Source organism: Pogoniulus pusillus, chromosome Z (genome assembly GCF_015220805.1).
Source record: "Pogoniulus pusillus isolate bPogPus1 chromosome Z, bPogPus1.pri, whole genome shotgun sequence".
Lineage (NCBI taxonomy): Eukaryota > Metazoa > Chordata > Aves > Piciformes > Lybiidae > Pogoniulus > Pogoniulus pusillus.
In genome coordinates this window covers 73929195-73951559 of record NC_087309.1, presented here as the reverse complement: position 1 = coordinate 73951559, position 22365 = coordinate 73929195, and the positions used below count along the sequence as shown (strand labels likewise).

Here is a 22365-nt window from a genome sequence, read left to right as displayed (position 1 = left end):
AACTTGGAAAATACTAATAAGAGCATAGCAGGTTTAACTAAAAAATATCTTTAATAATTAAAATATGAAGAAGTAATTTTATTATATAAGGATTGTGTTTCTAAAATTGCTTAAAGCTTGTTTTGCTAGCTTGGTTACAGGGTTGTATGTCCACTCATATCAATACTGATCTTGCAAGCTGCTTTTGAAGTAGATAGAGGTATTTTCATTGATTAATACTATGTTTCTTGTTAGGAATTTCATGACCTTATTGAGGCTACTTGGTGTAGCTGGATTTTAGCCTAAAAGTTAGTTTTTAAGCACAGTGATTATTTTTTCCCAAAGGTTTGACTAGAATGAACTATAAATGTAATTGCACTAAATGTGAAATTTAGCAGTATCTTAGTGTCTTTTCAATTTGAGAATACAAACTTACTGTTTCAAATTGGAGGAGGAAAGGGGAGTGAGGTTGAAAGAGTATTGCCAATGAAACTTGGTTAATTTCTCTAATTCTTCCACAGAAAGGGAAAAGTTTCTTCTGCTGCATGATATAATACAGCATGTTTAAGGTGCTGGAACAAAGAGGAGATGGTAGACTTAAATAAATGAAAGAATTGTCTGTTGACTCTCAATAGTTAACCAAATTTCTCCCTTCTTCCCAAACTATGTACATTGTTCTTCTGGGGATGGTGATACTACTGGAAACAGCAGCAGCAGTTGCAGGCTCAACATCTCTCCCATGGCCATGGACCTCCAGTGCCTCTAACACCGCATCCATCAGGACTTCAACCTCCAGGGATTACTCCACTTGGGAGCAGTGCTGGCCTTCTCGCCCTTTCTAGTGCTTTGGGTGGGCAGTCCCACTTGGCAATAAAAGATGACAAGAAGCACCATGATGCAGAACACCATAGAGGTGAGAGGCATGGCAGGCCTGATTAGGACATTGTCAGATTTGTGCGTTACTGCAACTTATATGCATCTTTAAAGAATTTGAGGTATATAGAATGAGAAAAAAAAACTGTTTGCAAACTTTAAAATGTCTGCATACATAACACTGAAATAAAATTCAGCTTGGATTTTGTCACTATTTTAAAGGGGATCGATAGGTGTCATGTGTTCTCACATAATTTGCAGGGCACTATGACATCCTACTAAATGCTTAGTTGTAAGACCAATGGCCTACACCATATTGTGAAAAAACATTTAACTGCATAGTGGGTAATTTTTTTCAAAGAAAGTAACGTGGTTAAATGGGTGGGTGGGAAGGTAGAGGGAAAAAGGAGTTAAATTTTGAAGTGAATGTGTTAAAAGATTTAGATTATCACATCTGTTACTTTATGGGCATAAATTCTAGTACACAGATATTTGGCAAAATTGCACTTGACTAATTTTTGAAAAGAGAATAATTTATTCTGTCATGAAATAAACTTAGGCTTTGTGTATGGTTAAACTGTAAATCCTGTTTACAAAACACTGTAATTTTCAGGAAATCACTGTATTAGGAATGTGCAATGACTTACATAAATAAAAGCCATTTTAAAACTGTCTGTGGCTTGTGTTCTAATTTTTACCCCCTTTTTTATTTCTGTTCTTTCCTCTGTGTTTGAACGGGCATGTCTGTGCATTTCTTGATTACTGTGGGAACAGAGAGAGAGCCGAGCACAGTAAGTACCAACATTCCTGCTAATGTTTCCCCGTCTGTGTAGTATAATAATCAGAAGTTGCACTCTTTAGTCTTCATCTTAATCAGTTTCATCATACCAGGCATATGTGCTTTCTGTTAAGATGTGTCTTGGTTTATGCAGAACACCCAAGTAATTTATTTTGAGGACTTTATGAATCAGGTTTGTTTCTGAGCAAAATGATTTTGTGGAAACTTGGAACTTGGATTTACTCATTGTAGGTGTGAGGAATTGAATGTTGACTGCAGCTCAAAAGTTTAATATTATTGGACAGAGTTAAAATTTTTACAGTAGAATTTTCAGGAATTGGATTTGAAGAACAGGTGAGAAATTTAAAATTCATGTGTCGTATTTGATCTTAGGACTTTCTTTAACTGAATCGGTTAAAGGAGTACTAATGGTTTTACTGCTTAATTTGTTCTTCAGCTGTAACTTTCATGGCAGTACTTTCTTTTCCCCTTTAGATTTAAGCTGTAATAGAATTGGTCTCAGACAATCTTATCAAAAGAACAGCCAAAGATTCACTTTGCAATGTCTTTTTTTTTTACTGTTGTATATTGAGTGATATTGGTATATCTATCTGTTGGAGATGGGAATGAGCAACTTCCAAGTAATTACAAGTAATAAAGCTAATTCTGCTTGTTGATGTCATAGGTGAATTTGGGTTTTCTGCGATTTCTTTTTCTCAGTTAGTAAAGAGAACTAGCAAGTTACTTGGCAGATACATTCATGATACTAAACACCTGAATTCTATTGCTTTTTTTTTTTTATACATGAGGGGTTGACAATTATTTACAAGAACCTGTGCATTTTTTATTGCAGTCTTTTGTTTCTAGCTTACTGAGCAAGAAAAATTTATTTCAGGTTTCTTAGTATTACCAATGTAACTGTGGAAATAGCTGTAAGTTGCATTTTCCTCAAGCCTCAAAATTAAGGACATATTTCTTAGAGTGGTATGTAAGTTGGTTATAGCAGTTTACTTCATACATGAACTGCTGTAATCTCTTGGTCAAATTTAAATTACAGGACTATGCAGACAGTTGCAGGTGAGTTTTGGCTGATACAGCTCTAACTATCCAAGACTGGGTCATGTTGTGGCAATGCAGATACCCCTAATATTTTGAAAATCTGGCTGTAGGTAATGAAGCCAGGTGGAGTGAGTTCTGCACCTGAAACTTAATAAAGGTTTTGGAGACATCAATACAAAATAACTTTTATGTCCACATTTTATTTTACTTTTTCCTCTGGGAAACATTCCAGAAAATAGTGCTTTAGGGTAACGTGGTAAGTTAGAGAATGGAAGTGCAAATACAACCAGAGGGGAAACATTTGGTGGAATAGGCTTGTGAGAACTATAGTTTATTATTAGTAAGCCATCAGTCGTTTGAGGGAAAACCTAAACTTTTTATTTGGGTTTCAGACACAATCAGAGCTAGGTGCAACTGAGAGCTCCTAGATATATTTCACAATTTAAAAATTCTACAAGAGAAACGTCACAGATTATTGTCAGCGTTGTCTACAAAAGCCTTCACATTAAACTGGGAAAAAAAAATCAGCTGTTGCGGTTACACGCATTTGATACCAAAATTTGCAAGCCATTCCTTACACTTATGTGTCGTAACATCAGGTAGCAGGGTTACTAAATTTTCCCAGCTGCTGCCGCTTTGTCACCTTTCCATTATTCATGCTTTTTAAATTTAAAGTAAGAGAGGTCATTCACTTTAAGGTCTTCAGTAGTACAATAGATTTCCAAAATTATTTCTAGGGGAAGAACCTCTTAACTATAAGACTTCCCTCATTAAGAAAAGGCATTTGCAGTACTCAAATCTGCAGTCAAGTTTGAATTGACAGCTTGCTGCTTAAGGTGTTTCTACTGCTAGAGACATGATGGATTGAATATTAAATTGTCAAGGACGGGCTTTAATGTTTTCTCAAACTAGTGAATTCCTGAGTTTGTGTGCATTCAGACTGTATTTGTAAAGGCAGTTAGTTCAGTGATCCAGCAAGCCCACTTTTTAGCTGCAAAACATTGGGGTAAAGATATTATTTTGAGCTTCTTTATACTGCATTTTGTTAGTCGGCCCTGTATGCTTTAAGTAAGCCCCTTGGCATTTGTTAGGCTTGAGTCCTCATGAATGAAAGGGCTTTGAGGTGGCTTTAAGGTTTGGCTTCAGAAGTAGGAAAAAGGATTCAGACTGCCTTATGTGCCCTGTTTTGTTTTCCTCCTTGGGACTAAACATTGTCTGAGCAAAACTACTTTGGTGTTCTCGGATTTTGAAGGGGAAGCTATTCAATGCACAGTTCACTAGCTATTACTGTGTATTTATTATACATTACAAGTAAATATCTCTGACTTTCAGGTAGATCTTACTTCCTTTGAGGGCTTACTCTTAACACGCATGTCAGTCTTAAGCTCTTCTCTTCTGGGAGATGTGTATGTCTGTAAAAGTGTATTTACTTAAATAAGTGTTCACGGAAATGTGTATGTAAGCATGTACTTGGCTTTTAGAAATCAGACTTACCAGGTCTTTGTGAAAGGAGATTTTTTTTTCTCAACTTACTTGTTATTGTTGGCACCATTAACACATCACTGAACAAATTGCCCTCTTGCATATGCTAATCCTGTACTTAAAAGAACTCATTGTAATACATTTAATGCTTTAGCTGGAAGGGAAATGGAAATGGGAATCCCATCATAAGCATGTAAAATTGTCATGTGACTGAAAAATATCTAAAATGTCTTTCTATTTGAGTCAGGAGTCTGTACTTAGCATACCTTACCACAGATGAAAACAGTTAGTGTAGTTTGAAGAAAAGATTTAGTCTTTGCTTTTGTCTTTCGTGGGTGTGTGTTTGCCTCCTTTTTTCAGATCATGTCTGATGAAACAACAGTTTAGCTTTAGTTTCACACTAGTAGTGAGTGTTATGCTGCTGTAGTTGATCTTTATTTTAAATACGGTTGCTGAAGACCTTCAATGGGAGTTTACCAAAGTTGAAAAATTATTACTGCATAACCTTATTTGGTTAATATTTATTTTAAGTCTTAAAGGCAAGTAGGCATATATCTGTCCATGCCTTTGTGTATAGACATACCAAAGGCTCATCTATTTGTGATGGTCTAGAATTGAACAATCAATTGAAATTATGTTTAGTAAAGCTCTTTAATTATATGGGATCTGTATATTTTAAAAAATAAAATAGTTGTTACCATTTCATGAATAAACAGCAAGCCTTCTTCTCTCAAACAATAAATTCAGTTGAATGAAGTAGCTGAACAGATGGTGATTGACAAGTAAACTAAACTTTTGGTAGGTTGAACTGTGAAAATCCAAGCTTCTTGAAACATGAATCTGTGTGTGTTTGCCTGGACGGCTTGGAGTTGAATTAAACGAAATGCAAGACTATGTAGGTCTCATTTTTCTAAAGCATCCATGATGTCTAATTTGAAGTTTTTAAGTATATATGAAGGAATCTTGAAAGAAATTTTTGAGCGTCCTTTTTTAATTATTATTTTTCAGAGTAATTCTCTATTGGTCCCAGACAGTCTGCGAAGCACAGATAAACGCAGGAATGGCCCTGAATATAACAATGACCTCAAAAAGAGAAAGGTGGATGATAAGGATTCCAGCCATTATGTAAGCAAATCTATGTCAAATAAATGATTAATTTGTTTGCCTATATTGTGTTTGTATGAGAAGTAAAAGCAGTAAAGAACAAGGCAATGTGTTTCTATGGCTGATACAGTGGATATGTGCCAGAATTATTCATATCATGGGAGGAGTAGTGACTGAGTAGTCTGTGACTATTGAAAGGTATTACTCTTCAATACAGAATCATGGTGAGTCAGGAGTAGCTGTTTTGGAATTCAAAAGTGTTCTGGGACATTTCTGAGAATTTGAGCAAGAAATCCCTTCCAGACTGCTTTAAAACCTGCAAATTTGTTGGAAATTTAGGGGGTTTGTTGATTGTGGAGGGATTCTTACATTTTTCTGATACTATTAACATGTTAAGTAGTAACTACCATTGCAAATTGCCTGTGTTATGGAGTTGTACCAACTAACATCTGCTTTTGTTTGATATAGCAGAGGGTTCACATAGGCTTTAGACTTCAAATCTAAATGCTCAGCCAAATCACAGGATAATAGCTAACAGATTTTAGAGACTGGTGTCAGAGAGTACCATTAAGCAAAACTTAAATCTTTGATGTAGCAATAATGTGGCAAATTGTCTGATTTATATGAATCTAATCACTAATTGCTACTCTCTGATACTGAAACCCAAAGGAAAATTACTTAGTACTTTATGTAATAGGTATTTGATGAGGTAGTTTCTCTCCACCTGTACCCAGAATATCTTGAGTAGTTGTTGGATAACCCTGGAGCTGCTGAGAGTAGATGAGGTTACTTTCTGCTTTCTGTACATTGTGGTGTTGTAGTTCTGTTATGGTTTTGCAAATGTTATTCCCAGCAATTTCTATAATCTTGCTTTCTTTGCTGAACAGTTTGGCAAACTTTTCCATATTACTTCCTCAACATTGAGAGTTTGATTATATGGGCATTTTTAATTTTAAATACTAGAATATTAAAAATAGTTACATTTTATTAATATATATATGTAAAAGGAAGAATAAAAAACTTACCTTTTTTGTTTCTCTTGTACTTCTACTGGAAAGAAATTGAAAGGATACTACTGCACTGTAGAAGCAGTTTGTTCTAAATGTGTGGTACTATTTGCCATTCACTTGGACTGAGTTTTGCAGTTAATGGCAGAATCAAAATAAAGAATTGCACAAAACTAGAGTGTTTAAAAGTTCCAGATTTATTCTAATCTGAAGAAGATCTTTATTTTTTGAGGTTCTGCTGTTTTGCAAATACACAGCTGCTGATTTAAAGCTCATTTTAAATAAGACAGTTTCATGGATAAGGAAGTAGTGGTTTTGTCAAAAAGAAGAAAGCAGATTGAATTGTTGATTTTTTGAAATAAGGTGCAAAGTGCAGGGTTTTTTGTTTGTTTTCTAATTTTTTTCATTCTGACCGATTTGCATGCAGGGCCTGTATAGTGGAGAGACCACCACCTTTTACTTAGTTCAACCTTATTTGAAATTTATTAGTGAAGCAGAAATAAGGTGGTGTGTTTTTTGTGTTCTTTTCGCTATTGCTAATAACTGTTTAGGAAAAAAAGAAAAAAATGAGTAGATGTGTAGTCTTTCTCTTTTAGGCTGTTAATGTTCTAATTGAAATGAACACTATTTGTTTATTTTTAATAGGACAGTGATGGGGACAAGAGTGATGATAACTTGGTTGTAGATGTATCCAATGAGGTAACTTTTTCATCTTTGTAGTCTTGACATTTGCCCAGAGATTAATGAAAAAGTGCATTTAGATTTTTAGAATTAAAAATACTGCCTCTGTGGATAGTTAAAATATTTGCATATTCTTTTTCACTTGCGTTCTGGTTAAGATGCCTTCCTCTGAGATTTATTTGGTTACTGTCTCAGTTTTCTTCTTCTGCTTTGTCCGGGTCCATTCCCTCCCCAGTTAATGTTTTCACAGCTGCTCTGTAGTGGAGTGAGTTGTGAAATGTAGATGGAGGGCTGAGGTTTTTCTAATTACTGTCTTCAATTACAAAAGAAAGACATTACCTGACTTTGCATTTAATAGAAGGACCACTATTTCAAATTTTCTTGGTACCTTAAAAAAAAAAAGTATTTTAACATCCTTTGTTGAAGACATCATTTGCTAGGAAAACTTATTTTTCGGAATGACTTCATTCCAACTTCAGATGACTTCAGTGAATTCACCAAACTTCGTAGATGTTGTAGTCACATTTTTGTCAGCGGCATGAAGGTGGAAGTAATGTGCCTTCACCTTTCTTCATCTGTTATTTTATAAAGTAATTTAGGAAGACTGAAAAAAGTAGTGGTGAGGTTGTTCTGCTCCTTGAAAAGCTCAGGGAGAGAATTTGACAGAAGAGCTACCTTAAGCTGCTCCAAGTGCCCAATAATGTCGGCTAAGTAGAAAAATAGGTATCCAATACGGGATTTTAGTGATCCTTTCAGAAGCCCTACTTAAAAAGAAAATGCTCAATAATCAATCAGTAGACTTAGTGCCTTCTTGTGAGGACTCCTCCCTGCTGCTATTCTCATGAGTAAAAGAAGCATAAAGATCCTGCAGAGTTCTCATGGCACTGTAGCTTGCGGGGCTGGCTATTCAAGCTAAAGTAAATGCATAGTGCCTCTATAATAGAGGAAGTTAATCAATTTTTCCTGTAGATTTAAGTAGCAAGGCAATTGCAGATGGTATTTAGAAAGAAGTGAGGTACAATGGCATATAAAGCATGCGTCTTTTCATCTGAAGACAAGCAATGCTTGCATGGCTTAAAAGAGATTATTGGAATTTTTGCTGTCACTAACAGAGCATGGAGAATATACATGGAATAAACAGTGTAAAGTTAGAGCAAAGAAGACCAATAGTAACTGCAGTGTGTTATGTGTGCTTGCCGTAGTTTGTATTTAGGTATACTTAGATGGCAAGCTCTGTATTTGGAGCCCATTTATGATTCCATGTAATATAAAATAGATTGCTTGCTTTATGGACTTACTTGTGTCTCTAAATTGATGAAGAGATTTCAGCTTTTTCTCTATAGAGAGAACAAAATCTGTCATTTGAGTGTACTTCTTAAACTCTTTTAGTCTTTTGTTTCCTCATAGACTCTTCAGTGGTGTTTGTGTAGCAATCCATTACACAGTTCTGTGGTGTTCTTCTCTTTCCATTATTTTAGGATCCTTCTTCCCCACGGGCAAGTCCCACTCATTCACCACGTGAAAATGGTATAGATAAAACCCGTCTGCTAAAGAAAGATGCCTCTAGCAGTCCAGCATCTACGGCCTCTTCAGGAAGTTCCACTTCCCTCAAATCCAAAGAAATTAGTCTTGTGGGTAGCATTCTGCTGTCAAGATAAATACTCTTCCTTCTTGTAAAGTACATTTGCTTGTGGCAAAAAAGTGCATGTGTGGCTTTAAACATTTCAAGCTGAAATAGACTGCTATTTTTTCAGACTTTGCTAATATTGTTCTGCTTTTCTCCTTCAACAATACTTTCTGCTTAGTTTGTATTTCTTTCATTTCCTACGTTGTTGTTAAGTGAGTTGCAAATTTATTACAAAGTACAAGAGCAGCTTAAGCATTATTTCTTCTTTCACAATTAAACAGGGTCTATATATAGAAATTTTCCATGCTTTCCTTAAACTCTTCTAAATAAGCTGTAACTGTTTGAAAACTTTTCTTGCAGTATCATTAGTAATTTAATTAGATTCTCTGTACCTTTTGTCACAATTTTTTAATGCTATCAACTATGGTGGTATTTTGGTTTTGTATTTAGATTTGCTGTATCCAAAAATAATTGACACAATAATGACTTCAAGCTAAAATAAATTGCTCATGTATACTGCATTGTTCTGAAAAAAAAATTAGCTCTGGCATTTTTTTTTCCTTCATTCCAGTGGAAGAAGGAAAAATAACTTTCTATGCATCATTATTTAAATTTTGGCAGCAATCAAAAAGGTCAGAATTTCTCTCTCACAATTTAATTTTGTGAGCATGGTGTGGATTTATGAAAATTGGCTGAGGGAATAGGCAGTAGGTGCCCAGCATCCCAGCTGCTGTTGTGATAAATTGTATAATATGGCCTAGATTAAAAACAATACTCATTTAATTTGTTTAATGATACTAGCATGAAAAGGCCAGCACGCCTGTTCTGAAATCCTGCACACCAACTCCTCGAAGTGATGTGCCAACCCCAGGCACAAGTGCAACTCCAGGACTTCGTCCAGGCCTTGGCAAGCCTCCAACAATGGACCCTCTGGTTAACCAAGCTGGTAATTATGTCATGTGTTTTTATGGTTCCAAAAGTATTTTTTTAACTTACAAGTGAATGTTAACTAAATGTGTTGCTTTGCTCTTAACATCAAGAGAGAGCTTGGTGAAAAGCAGATGTTTGGATTATCAAAGAGTTTGAATATCTGTCTCTTATCCTTGTTTGTTTTGTATATCTGTTTTGCAAATAATTCAGTGACTGAATTCTGTATGAAAAGACTTCTCACCAGTTTTTGAGACTTGCCCTGAACACAATATTTTCATCAAATGAGTTTACTAATATTACAGTGTAAATGTTGACAAATACAGCAGTAAGTTTACTTTATTCAGACAGTTACAGCACAGTTGCTTTAGAAACATCCTGTCAGCTTTATTGCTTAATTTGACAATGGAGAGATTTATATAAACAGGGAAATATTAAAGAAATGGAAATAGATAATGTTAGAAGAGATTCTTAGGGAAACAGCAAGTTCAGTAGAGCTTAGTTAGACTGAGTGAAGAGAGATGGTGGTTTTATAAATTATGACAATGTTTCTTGACAGCATATGTGTGAAGGGAAAGTTAGGTATTGTAAGACTAGAAAAGGCCTCTTTTCTTACCTGTATGTGGTAATATATAACTTAAACTACTTGATGTTATTGTTTATAGCTGCAGGTTTGCGGACACCGTTGGCAGTATCAGGACCATACCCTGCTCCATTTGGAATGGTACCTCACGCTGGCATGAATGGAGAATTAACCAGTCCAGGGGCAGCCTATGCCAGTCTACACAATATATCACCTCAGATGAGTGCTGCTGCTGCTGCTGCAGCTGCTGTGGTTGCCTATGGAAGATCTCCTATGGTAGGCATGCAGTCTCAGTTGTGTGAGTTTTGGTTCACTGAGAAGAGCTATATACTTCATTTAGAGCTGTCAAATACCCAGGTTATAACAGTGCCAAAGGCTTGACAGCTTGACTCTGTATCACTTTGCTGCTTGGATGGAGAAACAAATTTGCACCTTGAAAACAAACAATCTCAGGGTATTTATGTATGTCTTCATTTTTTATCCACTTAATTGGTGCTTTGACTGTTTAATAAGCAACAAAAATTACTTGATCACAGGATGTCAGGGGTAGGAAGGGACCCAAAGAGATCATTGAGTCTAACCTGCCAGAGCAGGACCATACAATCTCGCTGAGGTCACAGAGGGATGCTTCCAGATAGGCCTTGAAAGTCTCCACAGTCTCCAGAGAAGGAGACTCCACAACCTCTCTGGGGACCCTGTGTCAGTGCTCTGGGACCCTTACAGTAAAGAAGTTTCCCCTTGTGTTGAGGTGGAACCTCTTGTGCTGCAACTTAAACCCATTGCTCCTTGTCCTATCACAGGGACCAAGTGAGAAGAGCCTGTCCCCCCTCTTCTGACACCCATCCCTCAGATGTTTATAAACTTTTATTAAATCCTTTCTCCAGGCTAAAAAAGCCTCAGGCCCCTCAGCCTTTCCTCATAAACCATGACCTCCAGTCCCCTAATCATCCTTGTAGCCCACTGCTGGACCTTCTCCAGCAAATTGCTGTCCCTCTTAAACTGGGAAGCCCAAAACTGAACACAGTTTTCAAGATGAGGTCTCACCAGAGCAGAATAGAGGAAAAGGAGAACCTCCCTTGATCTGATGGATACACTCTTCTCAATACACCCCAAGATTGGTCTTTCCCAGCCACGAGGGCACACTGTTGTCCCATGGATAACTTGTTATCTACCAGTACTCCCAGGTCCCTCTCCACAGGGCTGCTCTCCAGTAGATCATTTCCCAGCCTTTACTTGGTGCAGTTTATTACTCCTCCCCAGGTGCAGGACTCTGCACTTGTCCTTGTTGAACCTCATTTGGTTCCTCTTTGCCCAGCTCTCCAGTCTGTCCAAGTCTTGCTGGATGACTGCACAGCCTTCAGCTGTATCAGCCAAGCCTCCCAGCTTGGTGTCATCAGCAAACTTGCTGTGCAAACACTAAATGCGTTAAATGAAAAAGAATTTGTAGTAGCTGGAAAGTTATTTAAATGGTGCAGTGAACATCTGCTTTTCTTTTGCCAAAGAATATTTGTATTCTTTACAGATGTAACAAGCTAATCTTAACAAACTAATCTCAAAATATGGAAAAGTCTTCACGTCTAACATCTCTGTCCTTGTATTTTGTGTTTTGTGGACATAAACATGAGTTGGTCAGTACATGTCTTGGGACTCTGTAATAAACCATATTAAGAGCAGTTGCTGTTAGGGTGTAGTGTGTAAAGAATAGTAGGTTATTCTGCTTGACAACAGCTGTAAGTCCGGGTTGATTCTGCAAGCATGAGCTTGGTGACAGCTATATGCATAGAGAAATTTATGTAGTTGTAAGATGTTTGTTGTGGTGGGCTTTTTTTGTTTTTTTTTTTTTTTTCCCTCCAAACTGGTAAAAAGGGCTTTTATGTGAAAACATGGAAATTAAAAATTCTAAATGTGCTTCCTAAAAGAATGAGAAGGTATGGAGTTTGGAAGAAAAACTATATTTCTGTTCCATGTACATATTTATTAAGCCTATAAAAGTTCAGTGGAATTGCAGTGTGTTGAAAAAAGCCTTCATCCTGCAGTGTAGCTCCTTATGTAATCTCTCAGGTGATGTGTCCATACAGTGCAGCAGATCCTCTCGCTGGGACCTGAAGCTGCTCTCCAGCAGTCCATTGTGACTGTGAATCTGCACTAGTTGCTGCAGTGCTAGAGAACGTGCACTGATGGCAACTCTAATTCCAGGGCTTGCTCTGTGCTAGCATAGGATTATATGTGTGTCATGGGTTGAATTGAACCTGCTGCTGTTATTCACACCATGCCACCATCATGCCAGCTTCAAAAAGTGAAAGTGTTAACTGGAGCAATGTATTATGGGGCTTGAAGTTCAGATTGCAACATGGGAGCTTCCTGTTGTGATTGCTGCTTCTGGGTTCTTGGGTGTGGGTGGCTCTCTGGAGGCATGGTGGCAGAACAGGTGGGTTTTCTGTTTTATGCTGGCTTTATCCCGTGTGTATTTCATTGTGCTTCTTCTGGAAACATGTGAAGGTAATTATGCATTGTATTATAGATCATTAGTTTAATTAGATTACTAGCTAAAGTAATTATGATTTGTGATTATGATATTTCATGTTACATTAAACTCTTACAGTTTTATCTCAACCCTGGTTTTCATGTTCTGCTGTTCCCCACTTATGTTCTGGGGGACCAGGTGGCTTAGATCTTTTGCTAAACCATTACATTCTTTTTGGTGTACAATTTGGGGCAGTGAAAGCAGCTGCGTTGATTAAGAGAGTTGATTTTGGCATGAGACAAAAGGGTTGAGATAAATGAGAAGAGGCTTCAGGTAAGGCTTGTAACTTGTTAAAGTTTTGTCTAAGTTTTCTTTTGTTTGTAGTTGTTTTTCTCCTCTGTCACATGCTGTATTTCCTTTCTGGGGGTCAATGTGCTTGTGGTGGTGCAGGGAAAAAGAAACAGAAATCAGTTTTCCTGCAAAAGATAAGTATGAACTAGGGAAAGAGAGAAGGAGCAAGCTTATTGTGCTCTCAGCTCTTATAGGCTTTGGAAGGTGGCCAAGGTCAGTGGATGGGACAAGCAAAGGCCTCAGAGAGGTGGGGAAAAATCTCTCCTCCTCTGTGCAGGCCTGTGCTTCAGCCATGAGGAACAGCTCCTCTGTCTGAGGGAGAGAATCTGGGAGATGCACATGCCAAAGAATGCTGCTTCAGATTCCAATAGAAAATCACCTAAGAAGAGGAGACAAGCTGATACTGCTTCTGATTCTTCTGAGTGGACTCACAAAGCATCTTCACAAGATGCAAGTGATTCTAGTCAGAATTAGAGGAGCCCTGCCTCCAGCCAGGTGGAGGAAAGGGACAGCTGGGTTTGGACTGTATGGAACTGATAGCTTGTCGAGCTGAAGAAGTGGAACCTGTATGTATTTATGGTGTGGCAGAGGCGTCTCCACTCCTACATGCATTAGAAGCTGAGCACTGGAGTGATGACACAGTTTGCTTTCACTTGGAGGATTGGAAGGAATCACTGGACTCGACTGCCACAGGGATGGAAATAGAACCGACTGTTTGGACTGGTCATGGGCCAATTCAGACTGCGGTGGAGCAAAGCAGAACTCAAGAGCATATGCAATGAACAGTTTTGTGTGTACTGCAAAGTGATGTCACCTTGAGTGAGAATGGACAGTGACTGATGTATGATGTTTGTTTGATGTTGATTGTTGCTGGGCATGATGCAGATGATATAGAATAAGGGGTGGAGAATGTCATAGATTATGTTGAACCTGCTGCTGCTATTCAAACCAGAAAGTGAAAGTCCTTCAGAAGGTGAAAGTGCTAACTGAAGGATTTCAAGTTCAGCTTGCAACATGAGAGGCTTCCTCTTTCAGTTGCTGCTTCTGGGTTCCACCTTCCTGAGTGTGGTCATCTTTTCTGGAGGCAATGTGGCCTAACAGGTGGGGGTTGGGTAGCTGCTGGTTTGGGTTTTCTGCTTGGGGCCCCGTTGGAAATCATTGTTCTTCCAAGTCACTTTGTAGAGAGGGCTTACAACTGAACTGTACTGAACTGGAGTGTGCATAAACCAGAAAACCCACAACACCCAAAAAGGTCTGGGTTTCCTCCTTACTGGTGGGTGGAGACATAGTTGTGATATTGTTAATGACGTCAATCAGTATCCAGTGATCTTCCCCTCACTTTTGTGTTGGAGGAGGAGACAGTTTAGACCTTGCCCTAAACCATTACAGTGTGTTAAGCTCAGTGGTGTGAATGAATGATGCACCTTGTTGGTATTCACATATGAATACTTGAGCAGATGGGTGCCTACAGAAAACATGCACTTAGCTAATACTGTGGGTGAAAGCTACATTTTAGTTAAATGCATAGTATCTTGCAGGTGAAATAAAGAGGCTTGCTGAATGACAAAGTGAACATGTAAGATTAATTAATTTTCTATTTCAGGTGGGGTTTGATCCTCCTTCTCACATGAGAGTACCTGGAATCCCTCCAAATCTAGCAGGAATTCCTGGGGGAAAACCGTAAGTAGCTTCTAACATTTTGGTAATGTGCAGTATTGAGAGAGAATAAAGTTACCTTGTCTCAGTGAACAAGAATTCCAAAGGGGATAGTGTCTGGCTATTCCCAAGAGATTATCTTAGACTTCTTCTTATAAGAGGTACAACATGTAAATTCCGGAATGGTGGCTGCCATTTTCCTAAAGGAGTGTGCACATAATCTGTTTTCAAGCAAAAGTTGTTGAAGATAAAATTTTTGTTCCTTTTTTTTTAATTTCCTCTATTTTGGGGGAAGTTAAGAGAACTACAGACTGGGAGATAGTGGCAATATGTGTAAGATAAAAAACATTGAAACTGAACATCATACTATACTGAGCATAAATGTGTTGTGCGAACTCACAGACTCCTTGTCTGACACCGGTTTTATTAGGAAGACAATAGGCAGCTCTTGAAATCATCTGTATAAATTTGTAAGCTGGAGAGCAAAAGGATGATGAAGAAGTTGTGCAGCAGGTGGTGCATAGATTCAGGATAAAATTCACAATACATTCTTCATATTTTAAAATTTTAATTATTGGTGAAGAGGTGGTGAAATAGAATACTTCTGTGATACTGTGGCTTATTGATATAGTAAACTCACTAAAACGATATAAATCATAATTTTCAGTTATTTGTTAAGCTGTTGAGACAGAGTATTCACATGCAGTAGAGTCATAAGCAAGTAGGACTTCTTAATGTGAATATGTTAAAAGTATTTCTGGAAAAATAGTCTATGCGGGTACAAACAGTGGAGAGTAAAAATCTGACTAATCTGCTTTCTTAGGGAGGGAGAGACAAAGAGAATTATAATAGATTTTTCACTACTTTCTTAGAAGCTGCTCTTTGTCCCTTCATGCCTGGCATTCAATTCTGTCTTCCTTTTCAACAGAAAGTTGCAGTTAGAGTAGTTTCTCCCTTTCAAAGTTCTTAACACTTTGCAGTTTTTATGCTGAGTATTCCTGTTAATGTTGCTAAGGGGAAATAATTGATGTGAGATGATGTTTTCCAAAATAAATATTGTTTATTAATTTTGATGTTCAGAACTGTCGCCACCTCTGAACACTAACTTTAATAATATTTTGGTTCTTACATGGTCATGGAAACATTCACAGTATCACAGTATTATCAGGGTTGGAAGAGACCTCACAGATCATCAAGTCCAACCCTTTACCACAGAGCTCAAGGCTAGACCATGGCACCAAGTGCCACGTCCAATCTTGCCTTGAACAGCTCCAGGGATGGCGACTCCACCACCTCCGCGGGCAGCCCATTCCAGTGTCCAGTGACTCTCTCAGTGAAGAACTTTCTCCTCACCTTGAGCTTAAATCTCTGCTGGCGCAGCCTGAGGCTGTGTCCTCTCGTTCTGGTGCTGGCCACCTGAGAGAAGAGAGCAACCTTCTCCTGGCCACAACCACCCCTCAGGTAGTTGTAGACAACAATAAGGTCACCCCTGAGCCTCCTCTTCTCCAGGCTAAACAATCCCAGCTCCCTCAGCCTCTCCTCATAGGGCTTGTGCTTGAGGTCTCTCACCAGCCTCGTCGCCCTTCTCTGGACATGCTCAAGCATCTCAACGTCCCTTTTAAACTGGGGGGCCCAGAACTGGACACAGTACTCTATGGATAATATCTAGATCTAGTAATAAACACTAAAATATATAAGCATTAATTGAACTGGAAGAGAAGGTTCTGTGATCAAATGCTGCCTGCAGTCAATATGCCCAGTAGATGGGCTCCAGGAGCTCTTTCTGCTCTATGGCAGAAGGCAGTAGAGAATTGCAAAGAGGCGTTTAAACATTCACTCACAAATTATTATTATTACCCTCACGGCGGATAGCCACAGTCTAGTGTTCAAATGCTTTCAGGGAACTCTATCTTGTTGGACATCAAGGCTTGAATCTTCCTGGCTTCTGGGGAAAGGACGCAGACAATCTCTTCCCTTGTTCTCCTGGCCTCTTCTGGACGATCTGTGTATATGTCCAGGAATTCTAAGCAGTACCTTCAGGTGCAGAGACATGATGTCGTGCAGTCTCAGCATGATGTCACGCTGGCCACCCAGGCTGATCGCATGCAGGCATCCAGAGTCTGCTCCTGGTAACTCACATCAGTGGAGTTTACCAGGCAAGCAATAAGGCAGTGTGCAATAGCAGCACAGCTGGGCACAGCAGAGACATCAGGGGAGCAAAACAGGAACGCAAAAGCAGGGAAGCAAAGCATGTCATTCACCCTCATATCTCCTTTTGTCAGTGTGGGCCGAGATTAATTGCCCTTTGCACACAAGCATAGTCAATCAGGATGGCAGTTAGCCAAACCGTACCATATTAGGCAAAGCCATAGGCTTGCTTTTCCCTAATTTGGGAAAAGCACAGGCTTTGCACTAGGCAGGCACAAGCTAGGTGTGTGTATCTTACACCACAGGACCCTAGGAAGGCCAGACTCAGCAGCTCCAGGTCGTTTTGTGTCTGTTTCCCATGCTTGCCTCTCTGGTGGAGCAGAAAACATGCCTAAGCAAGGCAGGACATGTGTAAGCCTATTTTGGGCCTATCAGGCCTACCACAATGGTTACAGAGTGTCATCTGCAGCAATCTATCATAGTTTATTTCTTTTTCCTTGTGCAGCTTTACAAAAAACTTAGACGCTATTATGTTTAGAGTACTAAGTTAGCATGACTGTGCTAGTTTGAAGCTAGCTAGAATGTTTTGGTGAGAAGAATTAGATTACAGGCTGTGAAAGGAAGACAGTGGTGATGTCTACTTTGCTCATATGCTTGCTGAGAAGTATAGGAACAAGAAATAAAAGCATAGATAACCACTCTCACTTGGGCTGCTGGCTGAGCTTCATCTTACTCTGTAACCTCACCCTCCATTTTGGGCTAATCCATTTTGCTTCCTAACCTCTTGGCCGTACCTCCATTCTTCCTTGGGACTGGAGTAAGGTTGAGAGGGGTAGGGAGAAGGTGAAGGGGAGGTAGAGAGTCCCTCCTGGGGACTCAGGTTTCTGGGAGGGGAGTAGTATTTCTGTATTACCTTTTTACCTTGTATATTTCTGTATATAACTGTATATACTGTGAATATCTGCTTGTATATTGTGCTAGCTGTAAATATAAGCTTCATTCATATTTCCAGAACCAGCTTAGTCTAGTCTAGGTGATTTCTAAAGATGTGATGTTTTGAGTATTACCCGCCCCCTGACACTTTCATCGTTCTCCTGCATTGCCAAGTAGATATGACCAGGATCATCAGCAGACACCAGCCCTGGGACAGGTTTTCCTTCACCTGAAGGAGAAAATACCCAAACAGTTTTCCTTAACATTCTTTTCATGCACACCAGGAACTTTATCACTGTCTACTGATTGGACCAAGCCTGATTGTGCAGCTCCTCTGTTTACAAACCTCTACTATTTACCAACCGGGTAGCTTGTGCTAAATGCTTGTCCCAATTTTTCAGAGTTCCACCCCCCATGGCTTTTAGGGTGGATTTCAGCAAACCGTTGTAGTGCTCAATCTTCCCTGAAGCTGGTGCACAGTAGGGTATGTGGTAGATCCACACAATGCTGTGTTGTTTGGCCCAATATTTCACAAGATTGTTCTTGAAATGAGTGCCATTGTCTGGATCGATTCTCTCTGGAGTTCCATGTCTCCACAAAATCTGTCTCTCCAAACCAACAATGGTGTTACATGCAGTAGCATGTGGAACTGGATAGGTTTCCATCCATCTGGTGCTGGCCTCTACAATCGTTAGCACATACTGCTTGCCAGAACGAGACTGAGGCAAAGTGATGTAGTTAATCTGCCAGGCTTCACCATACTTGTGCTTTGACCATCTCACCATACCGTAAGGGTTTGATTCGCTTAGCCTGCTTAATAGCAGCACAGAAGTCACAGTCATGGATGACTTGGGTGATAGTATCCACGGACAAGTCGATTGACCTATCACGAGCCCATCGGTATGTTCCATCTCTACCTTGATGTCCAGATGAATCATGGGCCCACCAAGCTAAGAACACTTCAGCTTGGTGTTTCCAATCAAGGTCAAGATCAGAATTTGCCACATCAAGAGCAAGTTGGACAGCTTTTACCTCGGCAAATTGACTGGATTCTCCTTGTCCATCTCTCACTTGAGTAAGTCTCCTTGTAAGACTCCAGACTGCTGACTTCCATCTTCGCTTGTTCCCAACAAGACAACAGGAACCACCTGTGAACAAAGCATAGTTCTTTTCCTGATCAGAGAGATCACCATACGGAGTAGCTTCTTCAGCATGGGTTATTTTCTCCTCTGGAGGTTTGATAAAGTCTGTGACTTCTGGCAAGTATGTGATCACCTCTACCAGAGGTGCTCATTGGGTTATCAAAGCCATCCATTTAGACCAGGTTGCATCTGTGGCATGATGTGGTGATGAACCTTTGCCTTTGAACATCCAGTTTAGAACTGGCAGTCTAGGAGCTAAAAGCAATTGAGACTCAGGTCCAATCACTTCAGAAGCTGCTTTCACTCCTTCATAAGCTGCTAGTATCTCTTTCTCTGTTGCAGTGTAATTTTTGTCTGAACCTCTGTAGCCATGTCCCCAAAACCAAGTGGACGACTACGTGTCTCATTTGGAGCTCTCTGCCAAAGGCTCCAAGTTGGACCATTGTCACTGGCAGCCGTGTACAGAATGTTCTTAATGTCCAGACCAGATCTCACAGGTCCCAAGCCCACTGCATGGACTACTTCTGGCTTGATCTGATCAAAGGCTGCTTGTTGTTCAGGTCCCCACTTGAAATTGTTTCTCTTACGAGTCACATCATGCAGAGGTTTGACAATTTGACTGTATCCAGGAATGTGTAGTCTCCAAAATCCCACTGCATCCAAGAAAGAGAGTGTCCTTCTTACTGGTGGGAACAGCTGTGGTGGAGACTTTATCACATCCTGTGGAATGTGATGGTGACCATCCTGCCACCGCACTCCCAGAAACTGAATTTCTCTGGCAAGTCCTTTGACCTTGTCTCTCTTAATGGCAAAACCTGCTTGCAGCAGAATGTCAATGATTTTGTTACCTTTCTGGAAGACTTCCTCAGCAGTTTGGCCCCACACAATGATGTCGTCGACGTACTGGATGTGCTCTGGAGCTTTACCTTTCTCCAGTGCATTGTGGATGACTGAGTGACAAATGGTTCAGCTGTGTTTCCACCCCTGGGGCAAATGGTTGAACTGGTACTGGATTCCTCTCCAGGTGAATGCAAACTGAGACCTGCACTCCTTTGCTATGTGAATAGAGAAGAAAGCATTAGCAATGTCTATGGTAGCATACCATTTAGCCTCCTTCGATTTCAGCTTGTACTGGAGTTCAGCATGTGCGGCAGAGCTGTGCTCATGGGTGGTGTCATCTCGTTGAGGGCACAAAAATTAATTGTCAGTTGCCAGTCTCCGTGAGGAGACTGTAGACAGGTCAGATGAGACTGTTGAAAGGTGAATGAGCTTTCTTGATGAATCATCTGATGAATGGGCAACAAAGAGTCACGGTTAGTTCTGTACTGCCTGTGGTGAACAGTTTGAGTAGCAATTGGCACTTCCAGGTCCTCTATGTCATGATGTCCCACAACTTCAGACTCATCTGAAAGTTCAGGTCTAATGGACAATTTCAATTTATCATCCTCAATCTCTACAGATGCTTTTCCAAAAGCCCATTTGTCACCCGTAGGATCTTTGAAACAACCTTGTCTCAAACAGTCAATTCCCAAAATGCAAGGCGCATCAGGACCAGTTACAATGGTATGTGTCTTCCACTCTTTACCAGTTAAACTCTTCTCAACCTGCAACTTAGTTAATTCTTGAGATCCACCAGTGATTCCAGAAATTATTACAGACTCTCTGCCTTTGCAGTTGGATGGCAACAAAGTACACTGAGCCCCTGTGTCACCTAAAGCCCTGTATTCCCGAAGTTTTGAACTTCCAGGCCACCTAATGAATACATTCCAATAGATTTGGTTTTCTCCACCTGGCTGGGGACAGGGCACCCCTAATCCTGAGCATGGCATTTGGGACATACACAGTGATTGATGTTGTTGTGAGAGAAACTGCAATTGTAGGAATAATTGCAGTTGCTCTGGGGAGCTGAAGAAGTGACAGCTACTTTTCTGGCTTTGCTGCCTCTTGTTTCTTCCACTCTGCAGTTCCCTGACTCTGTTTGAAAGAGCTGAAGTAGGTTGACCATACCACTTGTTCATTTTCTCACCGTATTAGTCACGCAGAATTATCCACAGTGACGCACGTGATTGCTGATGTCTGGGTGGAATTTGTCTCCTGCTGGTCTGGAATTGCTTTGCAGGAGATGGGCATCTGTTCCTGACTGCAGAAACATGCACCCATTCAGATGATGCAGGAATGGTATCCTTTACCAGATTGGAAAAGTTTTTAAGATCCTCCTTCAGTTCCTTCATGCTATATTAAATGTCATCCTGTATCTCTGTACCTAGAATTTTTGTATCAGAGACTATGGCAGAATGTGACAAGCTGTCCTCTATCTGCCTCAGCTGTTCAGTGAATTCACCAGCAGTGAAAGATCTTCCATTATCACTCCTCGATAGAAACCTGCTGGCCAAGATGTTAGCATAGGATGACAAAGCAAGTTTAATAAGCTTCTTCATGAGACTTGTTCCAAGAGGGATATATCATCAGGCTCATGTGTGCCATGATCTCCATAGAACACTTCCTTCACAGCAAACTCCTTCAGAAGCTTAATTCCTTGCTCAATGGTGTTCCACTTTTTGGCTGCCTATGGCAGATCATCTCTGAAAGGATATCTCATAGCCACAGCCAACAGAAGGTGTGTCCACAAGCTAACCCTACCAAGAGGACTTGCCAGGTATTTGTCCACTCCACTCTACTTGGTGAGTGGTCCCAGCTGCTTGGCAGACTTGTCTCCTACCTGCGGGGCATTTGCACCATAGTGGGGCATCTCACTAGCCAGCCTAAGATTGGCTCTCCTGATTCCCTTGTTTATTCCTTTCTAACTTCCCTGACCTCTCTGAGGGGATCATTGTAATCCTGGATGTCATCCTTCTCCTCTTCCTCTTGTTGATTTTACTGTCCCTGGCCTAGAAACAGAACTTTTCCTACGAGCATTCTTAAGCTCATTGGAACCATCTTCTTTCTTGGCAGCCAACCTCCAAGCACTCCTATCTTCAGAGTACTGAGATCTGAGTATGTTCACCAAATCCCCAAGGCTATATGTCTCCTCTTCCTCCTCTTGCTCACTAGAGGTCCCCTCTCCTAAATCCTTTTTTGAATCACTTTTTGTCAAATGTCATGTCTTAGCTTTCGCTTTGGCAGTCACCAAGATGGCCTGAGCTGAGACTGACTTTGAATCATTGGGGGTCCGGCCTGAGAACTGTGAGTTCAGATATGCTTTAGAGGTAGTGTCTTTTTTTTCTGCTGGGGATTTGAACTGGCTGAGTTACTGTTACTAGTTGGAGGAACATCTTGAGTTTGACTTTTTCCCTGTACTCCTGGGCATCCTGCCGTGCTATCGTAGAATCATAGAATCAGCCAGGTTGGAAGAGACCTCCAAGATCATCCAGTCCAACCTATCATTCCAGGTAAGAATATTGGCAGCTTTCCCAGAATCTCGGCTAGGAAGTGTAGTGGTAGTTTCTTGATGTGCCCCCAAATTATCTTTGTTTTGGGTTCGATTGGTTTATCTTTTTTCTGGGCCACAGACACTGTCTTACTACTTTTTAAAAGCATCACACTCAATTTTTTCTTACATAATGCCAAAATT

At 40.0% G+C, this 22365-nt stretch overlaps 1 protein-coding gene across 2 annotated transcripts in view; it reads left to right on the top strand.

Moving 5' to 3' along the window:
• TLE1 (TLE family member 1, transcriptional corepressor) overlaps window positions 1–22365 on the top strand; it is a 103694-nt gene that overhangs the window by 65838 nt on the left and 15491 nt on the right. For both annotated transcript variants that reach the window (XM_064176272.1, XM_064176273.1), the window contains exons 7-14: window positions 688–892; window positions 1627–1643; window positions 5180–5296; window positions 6928–6981; window positions 8442–8594; window positions 9392–9536; window positions 10183–10376; window positions 14519–14595. In XM_064176272.1, coding sequence (XP_064032342.1) covers window positions 688–892; window positions 1627–1643; window positions 5180–5296; window positions 6928–6981; window positions 8442–8594; window positions 9392–9536; window positions 10183–10376; window positions 14519–14595 — 962 coding nt within the window. The remainder of the gene's footprint in view (window positions 1–687; window positions 893–1626; window positions 1644–5179; window positions 5297–6927; window positions 6982–8441; window positions 8595–9391; window positions 9537–10182; window positions 10377–14518; window positions 14596–22365) is intronic.